The sequence below is a fragment of the Carlito syrichta genome, unplaced genomic scaffold (assembly GCF_000164805.1).
Source record: "Carlito syrichta isolate Samal-C Ts95f unplaced genomic scaffold, Tarsius_syrichta-2.0.1 Scaffold269187, whole genome shotgun sequence".
Classification (NCBI taxonomy): Eukaryota; Metazoa; Chordata; class Mammalia; order Primates; family Tarsiidae; genus Carlito; species Carlito syrichta.
Window position 1 is genome coordinate 2,638 of NW_007213283.1, and position 18,000 is coordinate 20,637.

Below are 18,000 nucleotides of genomic sequence, written 5' to 3' on the forward strand. Positions count from 1 at the left end.
CTTCAAGGAGTGAAATTTGAAAATACGTGTGAGAGGGTGGGGAGCAGAGGCTCACTCTGTAATCTCAGCATTTTGGAAGGTTGGAGAGGGAGGATTATTTGAGCCCAGGAATTCAGTACCAGTCTAAATAACACGGCAAGATCTCATCTCTACAAAAAAATCAAAACGTTAGCCAGTCGTGATGGCACACGCCTGTAGTCCAGGTTACTCAGGAAGCTAAGGAGGGTAGATCTCTTCAGTTCATGAACTGGAGGCTGTGGTGAGCCATGATCATGCCACTGCACTCTAGGCTGGGCTGACTCAAAAAAAAAAAAAAAAGGTGTGTGTTTGTTAGAGACAGAGACAGAGACAGAGACAGAGACAGAGACAGACAGGGAAAGTAGGAAAAGCAAGAGGCAAGTATAGGCTGCTCTTCCCACCTGTGCACCCAGGTCATTGTAAAGGACCTTCAGGGATGTCAGCTGCTCGTCCATCTCTTTAGGATTGTCAGTTTGCTGCTTCTGGACAATGTGTCTTCCTGTTTTGATTACAGTTTCCACTTCAAGTTTGACTTCACTTAAAGTTTTATACAGTTTCTTAAAAAAAGAAAGAAAGAAAGAAAACAAGACAAATTACACACTGTAGTGAAAACCTGCCAACTGGCATCATTTCAGAACAGCTTGCACAGATTGAGGCTAAGATCTAACCATGGAGATCAAAGGGCATTCTCTTTCTCAGACTTGCTCCAAAGACTGAGTGAAATAAAATCAAGGTTGTAATAACCTTTTAAATCAGACAAGAAAATAAGCTAATAGAGTTTATACATGTTTAAAAAAAAAAGAAGTCTGACATGTTTTTTATGCTTATAATAGCACTTGATAATGTAAACATTTTTCCTGCATAAAATGGAAAAATATTAAGACTAAAAACAGAATTTCTACCACAATTAAAATTACATCTTTAAAAAATCCTAAGTAGAAAAAAAGCCAACACTGGCGACTACTGGCTGTTGAAATTTGAAATCACTAACATTTATTTTTTCCCTTCTATTTCTCTACAGTACCAAGTCTACCCCAATGAGCATGTATTACTTATATAATAAAAACAGATATAAAACTCAATATGAAGGTGTACATGACTATAGGAAATAGGAGTGCTATAGGTCAAATGCAGAGGTGTCCTCATACTAGTTCTCTTGAAACCAAAAAGTTTTATTTTGAGCACTTCTCTTGACTCCATACATCATATCCTTAACCTGAAACCTCTCATGGGACACAGAGATATAATAGACCACTGAACGGAGTTCCATGAGGTCATGGACAGCACTTGCTTTGATTGCCATCATGTCACAATAAGCAAATAAATACTTAAAACATATGTACACATATATTAAATTATATCCAATTTGTGCATTCTTCTACCCATGAAATAATCAGACACATGGAGAATGCAATTTCCATGAATTCAGCCTTTTTTGTCCTAACGAATCTCATCTTGTTTCTTTTTCTGTTTTGTTTTCTTTTGTCTTTTTGAGTCTAGGTCTCTCACTCTCTAAACCAGGCTGGAGGGCAGTGGCACAATCTTGGCTTACTGCAGTCTCAGCCTGCAATCCTTTCACCTCAGCCTCCTAAGTAGCTGGGACTACAGATGTGCGCCACCATGCCCAGCTATTTTTTTTTTTTTTTTTTTAGGAAAGAAGAGCTCTTACTATGTTGCATAGGTTGGTCTCGAACTGCTGAGCTCAAGCAATTCCCCCACCTCAACCTCCCAAAGTGTTGGGATTATAGGTGTGAGCCACCGCGCCCAGTCTCATCTTGATTCTCAGGCAGAACACAATTCTAAACTGTATCCTCTCGAGCACATTATTTTTCAATTTCGATTCAATTGAATTATGCAGTTCAAGACTAAAAAAGTAGCAAGGGCTTATATATCATTTATTCTTTCCCAGCTTAGGTTTAAATTTCTATTTTAACTTTTATTGTCCTAGAAAACGATTTTTTTATGCTATTATATTCCTGACATCCATTCTAAATATAATTGTTTCTTTCCTATCTTAGGCTTAAACTTTATAAATTAGAAGTTAAATTTTCACTTTCCTTGAAAATAAATGTTTTTTACATGGTTATATTCCTGACACCCATTCTAAATGTGGTCTTCTAGCTAACTCAGATTTATCCTTGAAAACTTACATTAGTCACATTCTGCTGATGCCTCCCTAACTTCACAGTGATTAAGATGTGTTTCTTTGGGGGATTTTTTTCCATCACATTATATACATATCTATTCTAGTTTTGTTAGCTCTCTTATCTCTTTTAAATTCCTTGTGGGAAAGGACCACACTTGTCACTTTTAAATGTGTTTTCCATCATCAGTCCTTGTTTTTAGCACACCCTAGACTAATGATTATTGAACAAACCAGCCATGTAAGCATTCAACTAAGCCCTAACAGTTGCTGGAAAACCTATTGGACATCCTAACCACCCAACAGCCTCACCATACACTTGTCCAGGTGGGTCTGTATGACATCAGGATCTACATCCTTCACATCCAGAACATGGAGTTCTGCCTTCACACCATCCAGCACACGCTTGCAGTCCAGCATCCGCTGCTCAAAGTTTGCAGGCTTCTGGAAAAGCTGGAATTTTGTGGACACCTCTCGAAGTTTCCTCTGTTTGCAGAAATGAAAACAATAAGCAATTCACATTAGAATGATCATCTCTCATCCGATGACATTGATATAACACAAACTACTAAAAGGCTATAAAGTATCAATAAAAACATTCTGTCATATGACCAAAAAAAAAAATCCTAATGGAATTCAACAGGGTTACCTGATCACCTAAGTACTCTGTCCAAAGCAGTGTCATGAAGTACTCGACACTCAGTGTCTCAATCTCAGAAATAAGATATTTAGATAAAGCTGGCCTCACCAGAATTAAAATGTCATTAACTTTCTCATCAGTGTAGAAATATAGCTCAGGAACCTAGAACTCAAAATGCCCTTCATCACAAGTTCAGAGTCAAAGTTGATGTCATATCAACCATTGAGGAAGTAGTGATTGATAATTCCTCCCATGCATACTCAGCCTTCCCGGTGCCTCCGTCACAGCAGCATTGGCAGGAGTTCTGTGTTGTTTTTTGTTTTTGTTTTTTTTTGAGTTGGAGTCACTCTGTCGCCCAGACTGGAGTGCAGTGGCCGCTCCCGGTCACCGCAGCCTCGACCTGCTGGGCTCCGGCGATCCTTCCGCCTCAGCCTTCCGAGTAGCCAGAATTACAGGCGCGCGCTACCACACCCAGCTAATTTTTTTGATTTATTGTAGAGATGAGGTCTCGCTGCCCAAGCAGGTCTCGAACCTGCGGGCTCAGGCAATCCACTCACCTCAGCCTCCCAAAGGCGTGGGATTACAGGCTGAGCCACCGAGCCCAGCTAGGAGCTCTGTGTTAAAGAAAAGTCTGCACAGAGCTAACTTCCAAATTTGGCTCACTCTCCCACTTCTCAACTCAGTGATAAAAGTCAGATTTAGTATTTTTCCAACCATGCAACTGTTTGCTTCTGCTGCCCTGGGGTGCAATGCGCCTTCAACACATCATTTCCATCCCACCTTTTACATCATAAAGAATACTAAAGGCACCCAAGTAATCTACTCTTTCTCTCTTTTTTGTTTTATGGCCAACATACTGAAAAGTAAAAAGAAGCTCCTCGCCCTCTTTACCTGCAGCACATCCACCTGACTTCCTCCTCTAGATGTCCTTCCCTCCGGGGAGGTCGGGGGCTGAGAACGCAGATTTCTTCTCAACTCCTCTAATGTTAGTTCATGGGCTGAGATCTCTGCTTGGATTTTCTACAAAGAAATTGGAAAAGGGAGAGGATAATTTTTTTTAAGTATAAAAGGAAACAACACAAAAGTTCTATATAGTAATGTAATAAATAACATCGTATTTTATATGATATTGACCTCTATGCACACTTTAATAGATTTGTGGCATGATGATAACCCAACTGCCTATGTGACTAACTGTGTGATATGCACATGATAAGGACCTTGCATTTGTCATTTCTAATGTTCACAACTTATTTCTAAAGAAGGCATTGTCCCAACTTCATAGCTAGGAAAACTTCAATTTTAAAATATTGGACATGTGCCAGGATCTCACTTAGAAAGCAAGAGAACACCAAAACCCAAACGCAGCCCCTTAAGGAAAGTTCACTTTTCCCTTAACTCTTAGTTTCGGATGGCAGGAGGGTCCTCTTGCAGTGGAGGAAGTGATTACAAATGCTCTCTTTACGACTAAAAACCCTAGAAACCATACCAATACCTGAGCTTCCTGAGGAACTTGAAAAGCGTCTATTCTGTCAGTCAGGTACGTGGTGAGCTGCTTGTCTAGCTCCCCCAAGCTCTCCTGCAAGACTTGAAGCATGTGGTCAGTTTCCCGCAGGACCTGTAGCTGCTTTTCCAAAGAAATCTGCTTGCTCTCTGCCTACAAAGTGGAGAAATGGAATCATTAGTTGCTTAGTACAAATACAAATAGCTGAATATATATATGTTCTGGCTACTAAGAAAAGACTATAAAAGCACTTGTTCAACACTTTGGCTTTCCTTATAAATAAATAATGACTACTAATGATAACAGTGAAAATGTCCTTCCAGGATCTCATGTACCTTGCAGTTGAATAACTAAATTGTACTTCTTTCTATGTACAATGACAAAATACAAAAACATGTACACTTCCTATAGAAAACATTCAACAGAAGATAAAAATTTGTTATTTATTATAAATCTAGAATATTTTTAAGTCACCTACATCTATCAATAAGAATATAAAACATAAAGGCATGTCTATTAATACACATCTGAGTCTCTTTATTACAAAGTCTGCAACAAATTCTACATATATATGTGTTGGACATTATTTCTTTCACATTTGTATTAAGCTTGATGCTATTCATGATCTAAGTTTTAATGTTATTATTTAATATGTGTTTGGAAGCATCATTCAACCTTCCTATAAAATAAAGGGTCCTATAAAAGAACAGTATCCTTCCTTATCAAAGAATAGTATCCTTTCTCTAATTAGTGATAAGGCATGTATATTGTGATACAGCCTGAATATGAACTAAGAGATTTTGACTGCCATACCAGCTTATTTCAAATTATGATGGTCCTAATATTTACTAGCTATTAGTCTTATATATAGCTACACTAGGATCCTTAATGGAAATTACGTAGCTCACAAGTAGAAATAACACAAATAATTTCTTTCTTTCTTTTTTAAGATAGGGTATCGCTGTGTTGCCTCAGCTAGAGCACAGTAGAATGATCATAGCTCACTGCAGATTCAAACTCCAGGGTTCAAGTGATCCTCCTGTCTCAGCATCCCCAGTATCTGGAACTACAGGCACATGTCCCTATGCTCAGCTAATTTTCTTTTTTGTAAAGACAGGGTCTCACTATATTGCCCAGATTGGTCTCAAACTTTGTGGCCTCAAAGGATCCTCCTGCCTTGTCCTCACAAAGTTTTAGGATTACAGGCATGAGCCACCAAGCCTAGCTGAGAAATTTTTTTTTAATCATCCAGTTCTGCCTGCCTTATAAGTGTTAGGTCTATTCTTCCCTACCTAATATTTCAAAGCCCTCATAGCCCCTGTTAATGTTGGTTACCAACTTTAACCAACATTAAAGCTTTATCCAACATTAACCAACTCTATACGTTACCAACTTTTACCAACATTTTATCAACATTAAGCTCTATAAGAGATGAAACTTAGGGTCAGCACCACCTCATTAATACCTAATCAACACTTATGCGTGTCCTGATTCTTACCAGATGACTCAGTTCTTCATATCGGCTATTAAAAGCCTCCAGCTTTTCACTGATTATATCATCAAGGATTCCTCCATCAATCAGAGTCTGGCCAAGTTCCCGAATCTGGGTGCGATTATCTGCTGGGTGGCGCAAAACAGATTCTAGAGACTAGACCAGGGACAAGGAAAAAAATCAATGCATTTACTAAGGCAAACTGTATAAAGGATTATGTTCATTCTTACACAAGTAAATCCATCTTGTAGAAATCTATATAAAGAATGAGATCAAAAATTAGGTAAATGACTAATTCAAAGAAATATTCATCATAGTATTAATAAAAAAATAAAATCGAGAAGTCAGCACAAATGATATATGATAATATAATTCATAAAGATAATTTTGATAATTATTATTTAGATGAGGAAATGCTTGTTATATGATACAGAGTTTGAGGGCAGAAAGCAGTAGTATACAGTTATCTCAACTGTAATTAATTGTATTACTAAAAGTAGGTACTCATTTTTCTACATTTACAGAATAACAGGCACTGTTTTACATACATCCTTTTTATATACATAAATCTAACTAGGCATATGGGCTTAAAATTATTCCCATTTTTCGAATGGGAAAACTGAAGCTCAGAGAGGTGAAATAACTTGCCTATGTATGCAGTCAAGAGAAGAGTTAAGATTTCAGTGTGGCTCCAATACCTTTGAGACTCACAAAGACTTTAATCCAATGTGCTACTTTCTAGTGTGTATATGTAAATAATACTTACAATTAGGAAGAAACACACAAAACATTTAAAAGTTTTTATCAGAGTTTGCCTTATACCCTTCTCTATTTCCCATATTTCTAGAATGTACATGTATGAACTCTCATATAAGGAAAATTGTTTTTTTAAACAAGCTTTTCACTTTTCATTTTCTGAATCTGTCACTCTGCTTTATTTGAGAAGTGGCATCTTTTCTCCAACAAAGCACTCATCACCTGGAATGGAGGGACCACATTTCACTTATTTCTGACCTTCAATCCAGTTGTTCACTCAGTTCCCACATTGTGCTGCTATGCTTTTAAAAACATATCTACCCTCTTCTTAAAAAAAAAAAAAAAACCAAACCTACCCTCTTTTGAATTCATTTAAGAATTAGTTATTAGGTCATCACACACCATATGAAGCAGTGCTGGGAACTGAGGAACAACAGGGAACCAAGTACATTTTTTGGTTCAAGGAACTCGAGGTCCAGGCTTGATGACAAGCTGCTATGACAGGATCCCATGCCTCAATCACTGTCCATTCCAGTCTGTCTTCTAATCTTTAACATCTGAAGATAATAGACTAGAAACCACTGTAAACACAGTCATCACTGTGCTAAATTAATAAAAATAACTTGTTGAAGAAACAAGAGAGCAACTGTCCTAATAGCATATGGCAGAGATGTGTCTAGGGATTGGTTAAAAAAAAAAAAAAAAAAAACTGGAACCCACTGGAGTGGTTCACCATGTCTAAAATGTACCAATTGTCAAATACCTAAACACTTCTTGAGGTGATATAGTGGATCACCAATAATCTAAATATACATGATTGTGTAAATACTTCAAGCTATGGAAGAAACAAGTTACACTGAAAATTACTGAGGAAGCAAATGTGTTGCCCGCATAAACCATAATGTTCCTCATTTTAATATGCGCATGATCACAAAGAAACAAAAAGAAATGTACTGAGAACATGGGTTCCAACCTCTAGAGCTTCACTGACAGCATCTGTCTTCTCAGACAGGATCTCGGTGCTCTTCATCCGCTCTTCCAAGGTGTTTAACCAGGTCGTTTCAAGATCCAAATAGTGAAGCAGTTCAATCCAACAAGACCAGACCTCCTAAAGCGTGAAAAAAATCTAAATTAGACAAAAAGCCACTTCATACAGTGAATCTCTAGTGCTACACATTCTCTTTAATCAACAATAATTTCATCTAGACATGGATATATTCGGGAATTTAGAAAACAATGGAGTTGGAATTTTCAAATGAATGAGATAAAATAAAATCCTTGAATAAATCACTCAGTGGGGAGGGGGTCTCATTCCACACATTAAAATAAATTCTAGGATCTGATTTAAATGTCAAAAATAGAGCTTCCAGACAAGATGGCAATGGAACCAGCTGGACTGTGAGAGTCTCCACAAAAGTGAGTGCCCATAAAGACTCTCTGCATGAGTGGATATGTGCTAGTGGGTGACTGAAATTCTGTCAGAGGGGAGACTCAGACTCATGTACCCAGGGCTCTCCTCCAAAGGTGACTGCAACCCACCACCACTCTGAGATCAGAAACCCAGCTGCACAGGATCATCTGCCATTCTCAGGGCTCTCTTGAGAGGAGGCAGCAGAGAACAGCCACTCCTCACCACCTGGAACAGGGCCCATGCCATCACCTGCAGCAGCAGACTAGGCACAAGCAGGAGGAACCATGGAGATGGCAGGTCATGGGAATCTGGAATAAAGCTCCAAGGTTGCTGACAAGACACTGACAAGTGCCATCTTCTCAGTCCTGGGACTGGGCAGAGACCTGCATTGCCTTGCCCAGCTCCACCCAGCCTCCATCTTGGGACCCACAGGCTATCCTCTCATCAGACTCAGAAAGACAGATGCTCCTCCCCCATGCTGGTATAGGCAGACATGTCAGATGTGAGTGGGAGACTAGACAGCAGGAGCAGCAAGTAGGGTGAGTCTGGATCTGACCCATCCTCCTCGCACAGTAGTTCATGGGGTATCTGACACACGCTAAGAGCAACCCTAACAGCCTGTGCTGACAGTGGATAGGAGGGACTGGAGACTGGAGCCACTCCCTAAGGCAGAGGCTGTGAAAGGAACCTAGAGTTACAGAAATGGACACAGAGTGAGTTTTTTTTTTCCTTCTTCTTATTTGTTTTTTGTTTTAGTTTTTGCTTTTTTTTCTCTCTCCCTCTTTCTTTCTGTTTTTGTTTACATTTTGGTACTTGCTTTGTTTTTGTTATTTCAATTTTTTTTTTTTTAGGTTTTCTGTTTGTGTATGGGTATTTTTGAGAGACAGTACACCAACAGAGGGGCTTTGTTTGTTTGTATAATTGTCTGTATGTTTTTGCCTTTTTTGTTTTTTATGTCTTTGTTTGTTTCTGTTTATTCATTACAACCTGTCCGTTTTCCATTTGTTTCTCTGTTTATTCAAAACAACCTGTTTTCCCTATTCTTCTTCTTCTCTCTAGTCACTTTCCTTTCATCCTCCTCCTTCCTATTTCAATTCCTTTCCTTTTTCTTATCTCATTTTTTGTTCAGGGGGCAAACAGACACCCCCACCACTTGGGCAGATTGTAAGGCAGTAGAAAGTGAGTTCTAAGGGGTGCCACACACCTATCAGCAGATACTGGGATCTGCAGATAGCTTCTGAATCATGGCTCCCCCGCTTAACTAAATCTCAAAACTGCAAAAAGCACAGGCCCCATCCCCAGTCCAACTTCAAAATTGAACAAAACCAGAAGATTGACATGAGGAAGAACAGGAGATTAAGCAAACAGAAATAAAAGCTAATCCCCTCATCACTGAATTAAAGAAGAGGTTAAAAATGGTGGGGGAAGGAGGGAGGAAAACCTACACAAATGAAGAATAACAAAAGGAGCAGTATGAGTCTCACACAGACCCCCTGGGAGGTCAGTCACTGAGAATACAGACTTCAGAATTCAAGCAATGAAGAGCCGCAGAAAGACTGGTCTCAAACCAAAAACCCAGACAGAAAGATGTTAATAGAGAAAATCAATAAAATGAAAAGAGACAAAGGAAAGAATGAAGGAGCTGATAACTGAGATAACAGCAATAAAGAATACAGTGAATGAAATAAATAACAAACAGGGTGCCTGAATGAAATGTAATTGTATACCTAACCCTTAACTGTACCCCACAACATCATAATAAAAAAATAAATTAAATTTAAAAATAATAATAATAATTTTTTTAAAAGAAATAATAACAAACTTAGCATGGAAGGCAGAATTAACCAAGTAGAAGAAAGAATCTCAGAGAATGAGGACCAAAATACAGAACTAACCCAAACTGTTGAAAACATAGAAAAGTAGTTTTAAAAGACAGAACAAAACCTCTAAGAGATGAGTGATTTCAAGAGGCCAAACCTAAGATTAATTAGAATCCCTGAAGCAGATAGAGAGACAGAGATCACCCTGGAACAAATATTACATGAAATTATCCAGAAAACTTCCCTTAACTCATCAGAGATATCATCACTCAAACATAAGAGATTCAGGGAGCCCCTGCAAGACAACAAATGAGAAGACCAACTTCTAGACACACAGTAATTAACCAACACAAAGTAGGTATAAAATAAAAAATCCTAAAGGCAGCAAGAGAGAAAGGTCAGACCACCTACTGGGAAAGACCAATTAGAATAGGAGCAGACTTATCTATAGAAACAGGTTAGGGGAGCTTGGAGTCCAATCTTCAAAGTTCTCAAGATAAACAATTTCAACCAAGATTTACCTACCCAGTTAAACTAGGTTTCATCAGTGATGGAGAACTAAAATCTTTCCCAGACATTCAATCCCTAGGAGTTTACACTGCCTCCAGACCAGCTCTATAAGAAACATTTAAGAAAGTATTAAAATAGAATAAAGACAAAAAAGAACAATGCCCTTCCCAATAATGCAGGAAAAAGATTGAAACACACATGAATCAACCCAAAAATCAAAAAAAAGAAAACCAACGAACAGCAGCAACAACAACAAACTCTGTAAGAACCCCATGACAGGGATAAACTCTCACATCTCAAAAATGAGCCTGAATGTGAATGGACTAAATGCACCACTGAAAAGACATAGAATGGCAAATTGTATAAAATATCATAAGGCAACAATATATTGTCTCTAAGAGACTCATCTCACCAGAAAGGACACTCACAGACTCAAAGCAAGAAGATAGGAAACAAAATTTCAAGCAAATGGAACACAAAAGAAAGCAGAAGTCACTATGTTAATATCAGACAAAATACCCTTTAAGCTAGCAAAAATTTAAAATGATACGAAAGGTCATTACACAATGACAAAAGGTTCAATCCGTCAACAAGAAGTATCCATCCTAAACATATATGCACCCAACACAGGAGCACCACTTTCATAAAATGACTTCTAGGTAAACTTAAAAAAGATGTTGACTCTAACACTATCATAGCTGGGGCTTTAAACAACCCACTAACAATCCTATACAGATCATCAAGACAAAAAGTCAACAAGGAGATCTAGAACCTCAATGTGACACTTGATCAAATGGACTTAATTAATACCTACAGAACACTCCACCTAACAACCATGGAATATACATTCTACTCATCACCACATGGAACTTACTCTAAGATCTACCACATCCTCAGCCATAAATCAAACATAAACAAATTCCATAAGATTGAAATTCTGCCATGAACCTTCTCAGACCACAGTGGAATAAAAATAAATATAAACACCAACAAAGTTCCCCCAAAACCCACAAAGACATGGACACTAAACAGCATGATGCTAAACAAGACCTGGGTCAACACGGAAATCAAAAGATTCTGGGAAACAAATAACATCAAAGAAATATCTTACCAAAATCTTTGGGATACCATGAAAGCAGTACTAAGAGAGAATCCATATCTCTACAAACTCACATGAAGAAAATGGAAAGATCCCAAGTTAAATATCAAAAATAAAACTATATAATTAGTTGGAGAAAAACAGAAAATAAGCAATATTTTTTTAATAGAAGGCAAATTTACTAATAATTGGAAAATTTTGTAATTATTTCACAGGAAATTAAAATCTCCTGGGTCCTACCCAATTCCAAGTCAAAGCTAATTGATGCAAAATTTTGCTGTGCTGTATTCTCAATAATTTTTCTAAATTCGTGGGGACATGTCTATATAAAAAGGAGAGTCACATTTTACCAAAAATGGAGTTATATTGTCTTCCTGTGTTACGATCACTCATTATGTGGCAAGAACCAGGGGCTTATGAGGAGTGAGTTAATTTATCAGTGTATACACTCCCTTATTCTATTTAAACTCCCTTATTCCATATAAGAAGAACCTATCTTTTTTTTTTTTTGAGTTGGAGTCTCACTCTGTCACCCAGACTGAAGTGCAGTGGCCACTCCCGGCCACCGCAGCCTCGACCTGCTGGGCTCCGGTGATCCTCCCACCTCAGCCTTCCAAGTAGCTGGAACTACAGGCAGGAGCTACCATGCCCGGCTGATTTTTGATTTATTGTAGAGATGAGGTCTCGCCAAGTTGCCCAGGTGGGTCTCGAACCCACGGGCTCAGGCAATCCACTCACCTCAGCCTCCCAAAGGCACGGGATTACAGGCTGAGTCACCGAGCCTGCCGAGGAACCTATTTTAGCAATAAAGTTAAGAGAAAGCTCAACTGGATGCCTCCAGGATTTGTCCTCTTTTGGATCTACTGACTAAGTGAAGGCACATTCTTGTCTGTCTTCCATATGAGGCATGCTTACCAAAATAGGGCTCAGCACATTTTTCTAGACAGTAAATATTTTAGGCTTTAGGGGCCACATTCTGTTTCTGTCACAGATTCTTCTTGTGAGAGTGTGGGTGTCTGTGTGTGTTTTACAACTTTTTTGAAATGCAAAAACCATTCTTAGTTAACCAGACATACCAAAACAAGCCACAAGTCAGATTTAAACTCTCAGTCATAATTTGCTGGCCCCTGGCTTAGAGTAAAAGAGAAAAGAGGTTTTTACAAGCAAAAAGCAGACCAGAAGTCTGCTCAGACACAAGCACAACTTCCTTTGTTATGGGGGAAAAAAAAAGATAACTCACAGAGAATCACTCCCAAGAAGCAGACTGATCCCCAGTCAAGTAGCTTTCCTATTCAATTATGTGTATTTATCTTAGCACAAAATTGATTCAAAACAAGCAAATAATGAGTGAATTTAAGTTCAATATTGCAGTTGCCATTTTTTACCATTCAAGATTTACCACAATACTATAATTTGTTTTAGGTTGAATTGAATTTAAATTAAATTGTTATACATTGAAATGCTTCTTAAATCTTCCAATAAACTATAACAAAAAACATAATCACATAAAAACAAACAAGAAGAAACTTAATTTTATTTTTTAAAAACCCTAAATCTCATAGAATCTTCTTTATCTTTAATGACCAGAGAGTGAGAGAAAAAAAGGCATTTTTGCTAAGGTCCAGTAAAACAGCAGCATATTTCAGTTCTATTTTTCCTCCAGGTGAGTAACTTTAGATAACACTCAAAATCAAAAGATCTCAAAACAAAACAAAAAAGATGTTTGCAATATGCTCTGGAATTTTTGGACTGGAACGGTCCTTCAGATCACTTGGAACTTAGAAACCCCGATTGCACATTAAAAAAAAGTAAAGTCTGAAGATTTTAAATGTCTTGCCCAAGAACCTTTCAGTAATTGGGGACAGATCTTACACTCCTTCTTTTTTAAATCCCTCCATCATTTTATCAACCTGTTCCCCAAGAACTACTTTTTCTTTATAAACCAGTATTTGAAAGAAAAGTGAAGTTCTGAAATGATCAGTACAATACAGAGTTTGGATCTCAGAAATCCATCACTGAAAAAAGTAACATACCTCTAGTGTGTGGCACTTTCCTCGAATTCTATTACAAAGAAGTTGATAATTCTCCAGCACAACATTCAGCTCAGATGTCAATTCCTGGCCACCAGAGGGCACTTTGGCAGCTAATAACTTGATACTGTCCTTGAGAATCTTCACTCTCACCTCCTTCTGCAACACATCCTCTTTTGCCCTCTGTTCCAAAAAAGGATGAACTTGAAAAAAATCTCCTTTTCTCAGAACCAATTATTTTCTTTTTTTTCAATAACTAAACCAAAATTAAAGTGTTTAGATGATTCTACCTGCCAAACCGGAACCTTACTTGGGTGATCCCTACAGTGAGTGTTTTTGAAATAAGAATGCTAACTATAAAATTTCACTCACACATCCCAATGAACAAAACCCCCACAAACAATCTCATTTTATAACAGCAATGTCAGCATCTGAGTTATCCTAAATTGTGTCTACTGTCATGAAGTATTTTCAAGTATTAGATCCAAGATAAGAATCTAAGTGAATTAATTTAAATTAATTGCTAGCAGTCTGAGTATATTAGACTAAAGTAAATAAATTTTCACAAAAATTAAGTCACCATGATAGAGATATCCTTTAAAAATTTTCTCAAATAATTCAAACATTTTTTTTCTCCTAGAACATAGGTATCCCTATGTTTACATATTATCCCTCTGAAAACTAACAACACTTCAAAGATGACAAAGTTATCCTGAGACGATCTGATCCATAAATAGCTGCTCCGCTGACTCTCGTTTAGTGCTCAAAGTGCACAATCTCACATTCAGGAAAACCAATCTAAAACAGGCTTTCAGTTTCCCTCTTGCTTTCTCTACTGCTTTACGGCTTTGCACTTCCTTTGTTGGGGAGAGTAGTTAAATATAGTGGTTTTTAAATTCCTAGAGGCTGTTTGAACAAATAAAAATAAATAGAATGTTGCCCAATCAAGAATAGTAATCTCACTTTTCTCAACTCTCACCCATAGTAACTTAAAAAACAACAACAACACAGAACTACAATGTCAATAGTGTAAAGGAAGAAAATAAATGAGATAACTCTTAACATGGTAGGCTACCTTTAAAATACCTTCTACAATGATATCTTAAAATCTTTCAAAAGGAGCTACACTAAAAAAGACATTTTGGTGAAAATGCAACTTCAATAAAAATCTCCTGTCTTATTTACTTTGACTTATATGTAATAATGCATGAATGTCATATAATCCCTTTTTTAAAAATATCTACACAAAGATTTTTGCTTTAGTTATATACTTTTAGGCAAGTTCACTTTGGGGTAAAACATTCATTGTTTTGCTTAAGCTTACAAGGAAAAAAAAATCACTTTTAAGACATGAATTCCTTTGGCTTGAACACTCAAGGACAGTTGAAGCAGTGTTAGAAATTTGGGAACGATGCCCAGTTCTTTATTATATAAAAAAAGAGAGAGTGCTTGAAACTATTGACACAGGAATATAAGTTTACAGGAAATGTATCCAGTAAATTCAACTGATATGCAATCCCTTGATGCATTCCTACTGCTACTCTTACCTGTTCTAACAAAACTTTGGTATCATATGTGCCCCATGTGTTAACTGTAAGATGACACCTGGTAAAATAAGAATAAATCCCAAGCAAGTTGGGAAATCTACCCTATACCTTACAAAAAATAATTTTTCCTGAAAAAATTTTTGAAATAGATAATGGCAATGGTTGTACAACATTGTGAATCTAAATAATGCCATTGACTAGTGCACCTAAAAATCGTTAAAGATGACAAATATTATGTTATATGAATAACCCAAATAGAAAGTATAATTCTTCATCACACCTACTACTTGGGGTTTGCAAGTCTATCTTTGTGGTTCCCCAAAGGTCTAACCTAAGAGATTGTCTCAGGGCCCTCATGGACACAACTGATGGGCCAAGCGAACATGTGAATTCTTGACTTCCCTTATTTACTTATTCAAAATTCTATTGTGGAAGATGCTATGTACATATGGTGCTTTACAGCTAGACAGATGACCGATGGGTTGGTTTTAAAGGATGCAGGGAAGTGTGAAGCCTGCTGACCCTGGCTGTCACTGCCTCACCTTCATTTCTTCCACAGCATTCTCAAGCTCTTCTGGTGACTTGTACTCAAAATCCCTCTCCAGGTATTCTTCTTCAGCCTGGGTCATCCACTCCTGCATCTCTGCCAAGTCCTTCTTCAAGTTCACGGTTTTTTCCTGACTTTCAGACAGCTTATTTTTTTGAGTAGCAATCTACAACAGAAGAGCCATTCCCCCAATAAACAAATTTTAATATGTTCAAGGTCAAGTTCCAGTTCTTAAATATTTAGAGACACAATAATAACTTTCCACAAAGAATTGAATGTGTTAAAACCCAGATAAAACCTTTTATGCATTTTGTGCTGTTGTAGAAAATAGGTAATAATAAAAATAATCATATGACTGGGATTCTAGACCACATTTTTGACATTAATTTAATCTAAAAATATCTATTATAATTTTGAAAATGCAGAATTATTGACAGGAATCCCAGATGTAGGAATCTGACCTACAGCAATAAAAGCAGATATATTAAATAAATGTAATGTAGCACTGTATATTATGAAAAACAAAAACCTGGAAGCAACCAAAATGTCCATTTTTCAACCGAATTTTCCATTAAGTTGTCACTTTTTAAAAACAGGGAGGGAGGAGCTAGTAATAAAGATGTTTATAAGACACAGCTCCACAAAAATTTGGTTTTGATAATCTACTATATTTGTATATTCCACACAGACACAAAAAGTTACATTAGAAAATAGATATTTATCAGATTCAGTGACTTAGTTATAAATTTCAGAGACGTTTAGAAATATTTTCAGAGAGCTCCTCGCCACAAACTGACTTCTGCTTCAGGAGAAGATATGGTTCTGCAGTCACAGTTCAACCCCCACTTGACACGTTCAGCCTCCTGCTCAAATAAATGCCACAGGAGTGGCCACAGTGCCAGGGCATGCTTGGCTGCTAAAGGCCAGCACAGGAATAGGAGGGCTCTCACAAGGGTAAGGGTAAAGCAAGGGCTAGCAGCTTTTCCCAGCCTTCCCTTCACACAGGATCTCAGATATAAAAATAGACAGGGACCAAACAGGAATTTTTCTTCCATGTCTCTACATGGTGCTTGAGGAGAAGGTGTCAGTAACACAAACAGCCCCCTTCCCAAGCTCAACTGAGCAGCAGCTTAGCCCGGTGAGCTTTTCATTAAATAATAGTAATAATGATAATGTATACACACATACAAACACACACACACACACACACACACACACACACACACACACATATCTCTCTCTATAGAAATACAGATTCTTGGGTCACACTTCCAGAACATTCTCTAGTCAGTTATACACTTTTCATAGATCCACAGAGAAATGAGAAAAATTAAGACAATGTCATGAGTTTAAAAAAAAATTATCAGCTGGGCTTGGTGGCTCAGCCTGTAATCCCGCGCCTTTGGGAGGCTAAGGTGAGTGGATTGCCTGAGCCCGCGGGTTTGAGACCCGCCTGGGCAGCGAGACCTCATCTCTACAATAAATCAAAAAATCAGCCAGGCGTGGTAGCGCATGCCTGTAATTCCGGCTACTCGGAAGGCTGAGGCGGAAGGATCGCCGGAGCCCAGCAGGTCGAGGCTGCGGTGGCCGGGAGCGGCCACTGCACTCCAGTCTGGGTGATAGAGTGAGATTCCAACTCAAAAAAAAAAAAAAATTATCGGCTGGGCTCAGTGGCTCAGCCTGTAATCCCGCGCTTTGGGAGGCCGAGGTGAGTGGATTGCCTGAGCCCGCGGGTTTGGGACCCGCCTGGGCAACTTGGCGAGACCTCATCTCTACAATAAATCACACACACAAAAAAAAATATTAGCCGGCCGTGGTAGTGCACGCCTGTAGTTACAGCTACTTTGAAGACTGAGGCAGAAGGATTGCCAGAGCCCAGCAGGTTGAGGCTGTGGTGGCCGGGAACGGCCACTGCACTCCAGTCTGGGTGACAGAGTGAGACTCCAACTCAAAAAAAAAAAAAAAAAAATTATCATGAGTTATCCTGAGATCATATACTTTCTACTTCTGGCATTAAGGTGTTCTTTCTTTCATGATATCATGGATATAATATATGAAAGAGACTGCTTTTGTTTGTTGATTTGTTTCATATACCCATCCTTTCTCAGCAAAATAAAAATTTGGCAACATTATGTTCGTCCAAAACTATTTCAGCATTTTTATTAGTCAATGAAATACAATGGTCTGGTACTGCTCTAGGCAATTACTCATACAACCCGTGGATATTTCCTTGCTTAGGACACTTCAAACTTTCCCATATACTTATTCTTCTACTTTGAGTCGATAATAATTCATAATGAATTAATTGTTGTCATATGCGTATGGATGGATATAGGAATAGATGGATAGATAAAAGATGATAGAGAGAGAGAGAGAGAGACGAACTTCTATTTATCTCCTACCTTTCATGCTCTTCATTGCCACTTCCAAACCATTATCCCTATTTATTTCCTCAAAAGCCCCAGTTCCTTCAGGCTCATATC

The 18,000-nt window shown here is 38.0% G+C and overlaps 1 protein-coding gene across 1 annotated transcript in view; it reads right to left on the reverse strand.

Moving 5' to 3' along the window:
* Window positions 1-419: 419 nt before the first annotated feature.
* UTRN (utrophin) overlaps window positions 420-18,000 on the reverse strand; it is a gene marked incomplete at its 3' end in the record, with an annotated part of 204,537 nt that continues 186,956 nt past the window's right edge. Inside the window, exons 26-33 of the mRNA XM_008052244.1 lie at window positions 15,513-15,683; window positions 13,427-13,606; window positions 7,527-7,661; window positions 5,804-5,953; window positions 4,297-4,458; window positions 3,693-3,821; window positions 2,474-2,647; window positions 420-575 (exon numbers count right to left, since the gene is read on the reverse strand). Of these exons, the coding sequence (XP_008050435.1) occupies window positions 420-575; window positions 2,474-2,647; window positions 3,693-3,821; window positions 4,297-4,458; window positions 5,804-5,953; window positions 7,527-7,661; window positions 13,427-13,606; window positions 15,513-15,683 (1,257 nt within the window). The remainder of the gene's footprint in view (window positions 576-2,473; window positions 2,648-3,692; window positions 3,822-4,296; window positions 4,459-5,803; window positions 5,954-7,526; window positions 7,662-13,426; window positions 13,607-15,512; window positions 15,684-18,000) is intronic.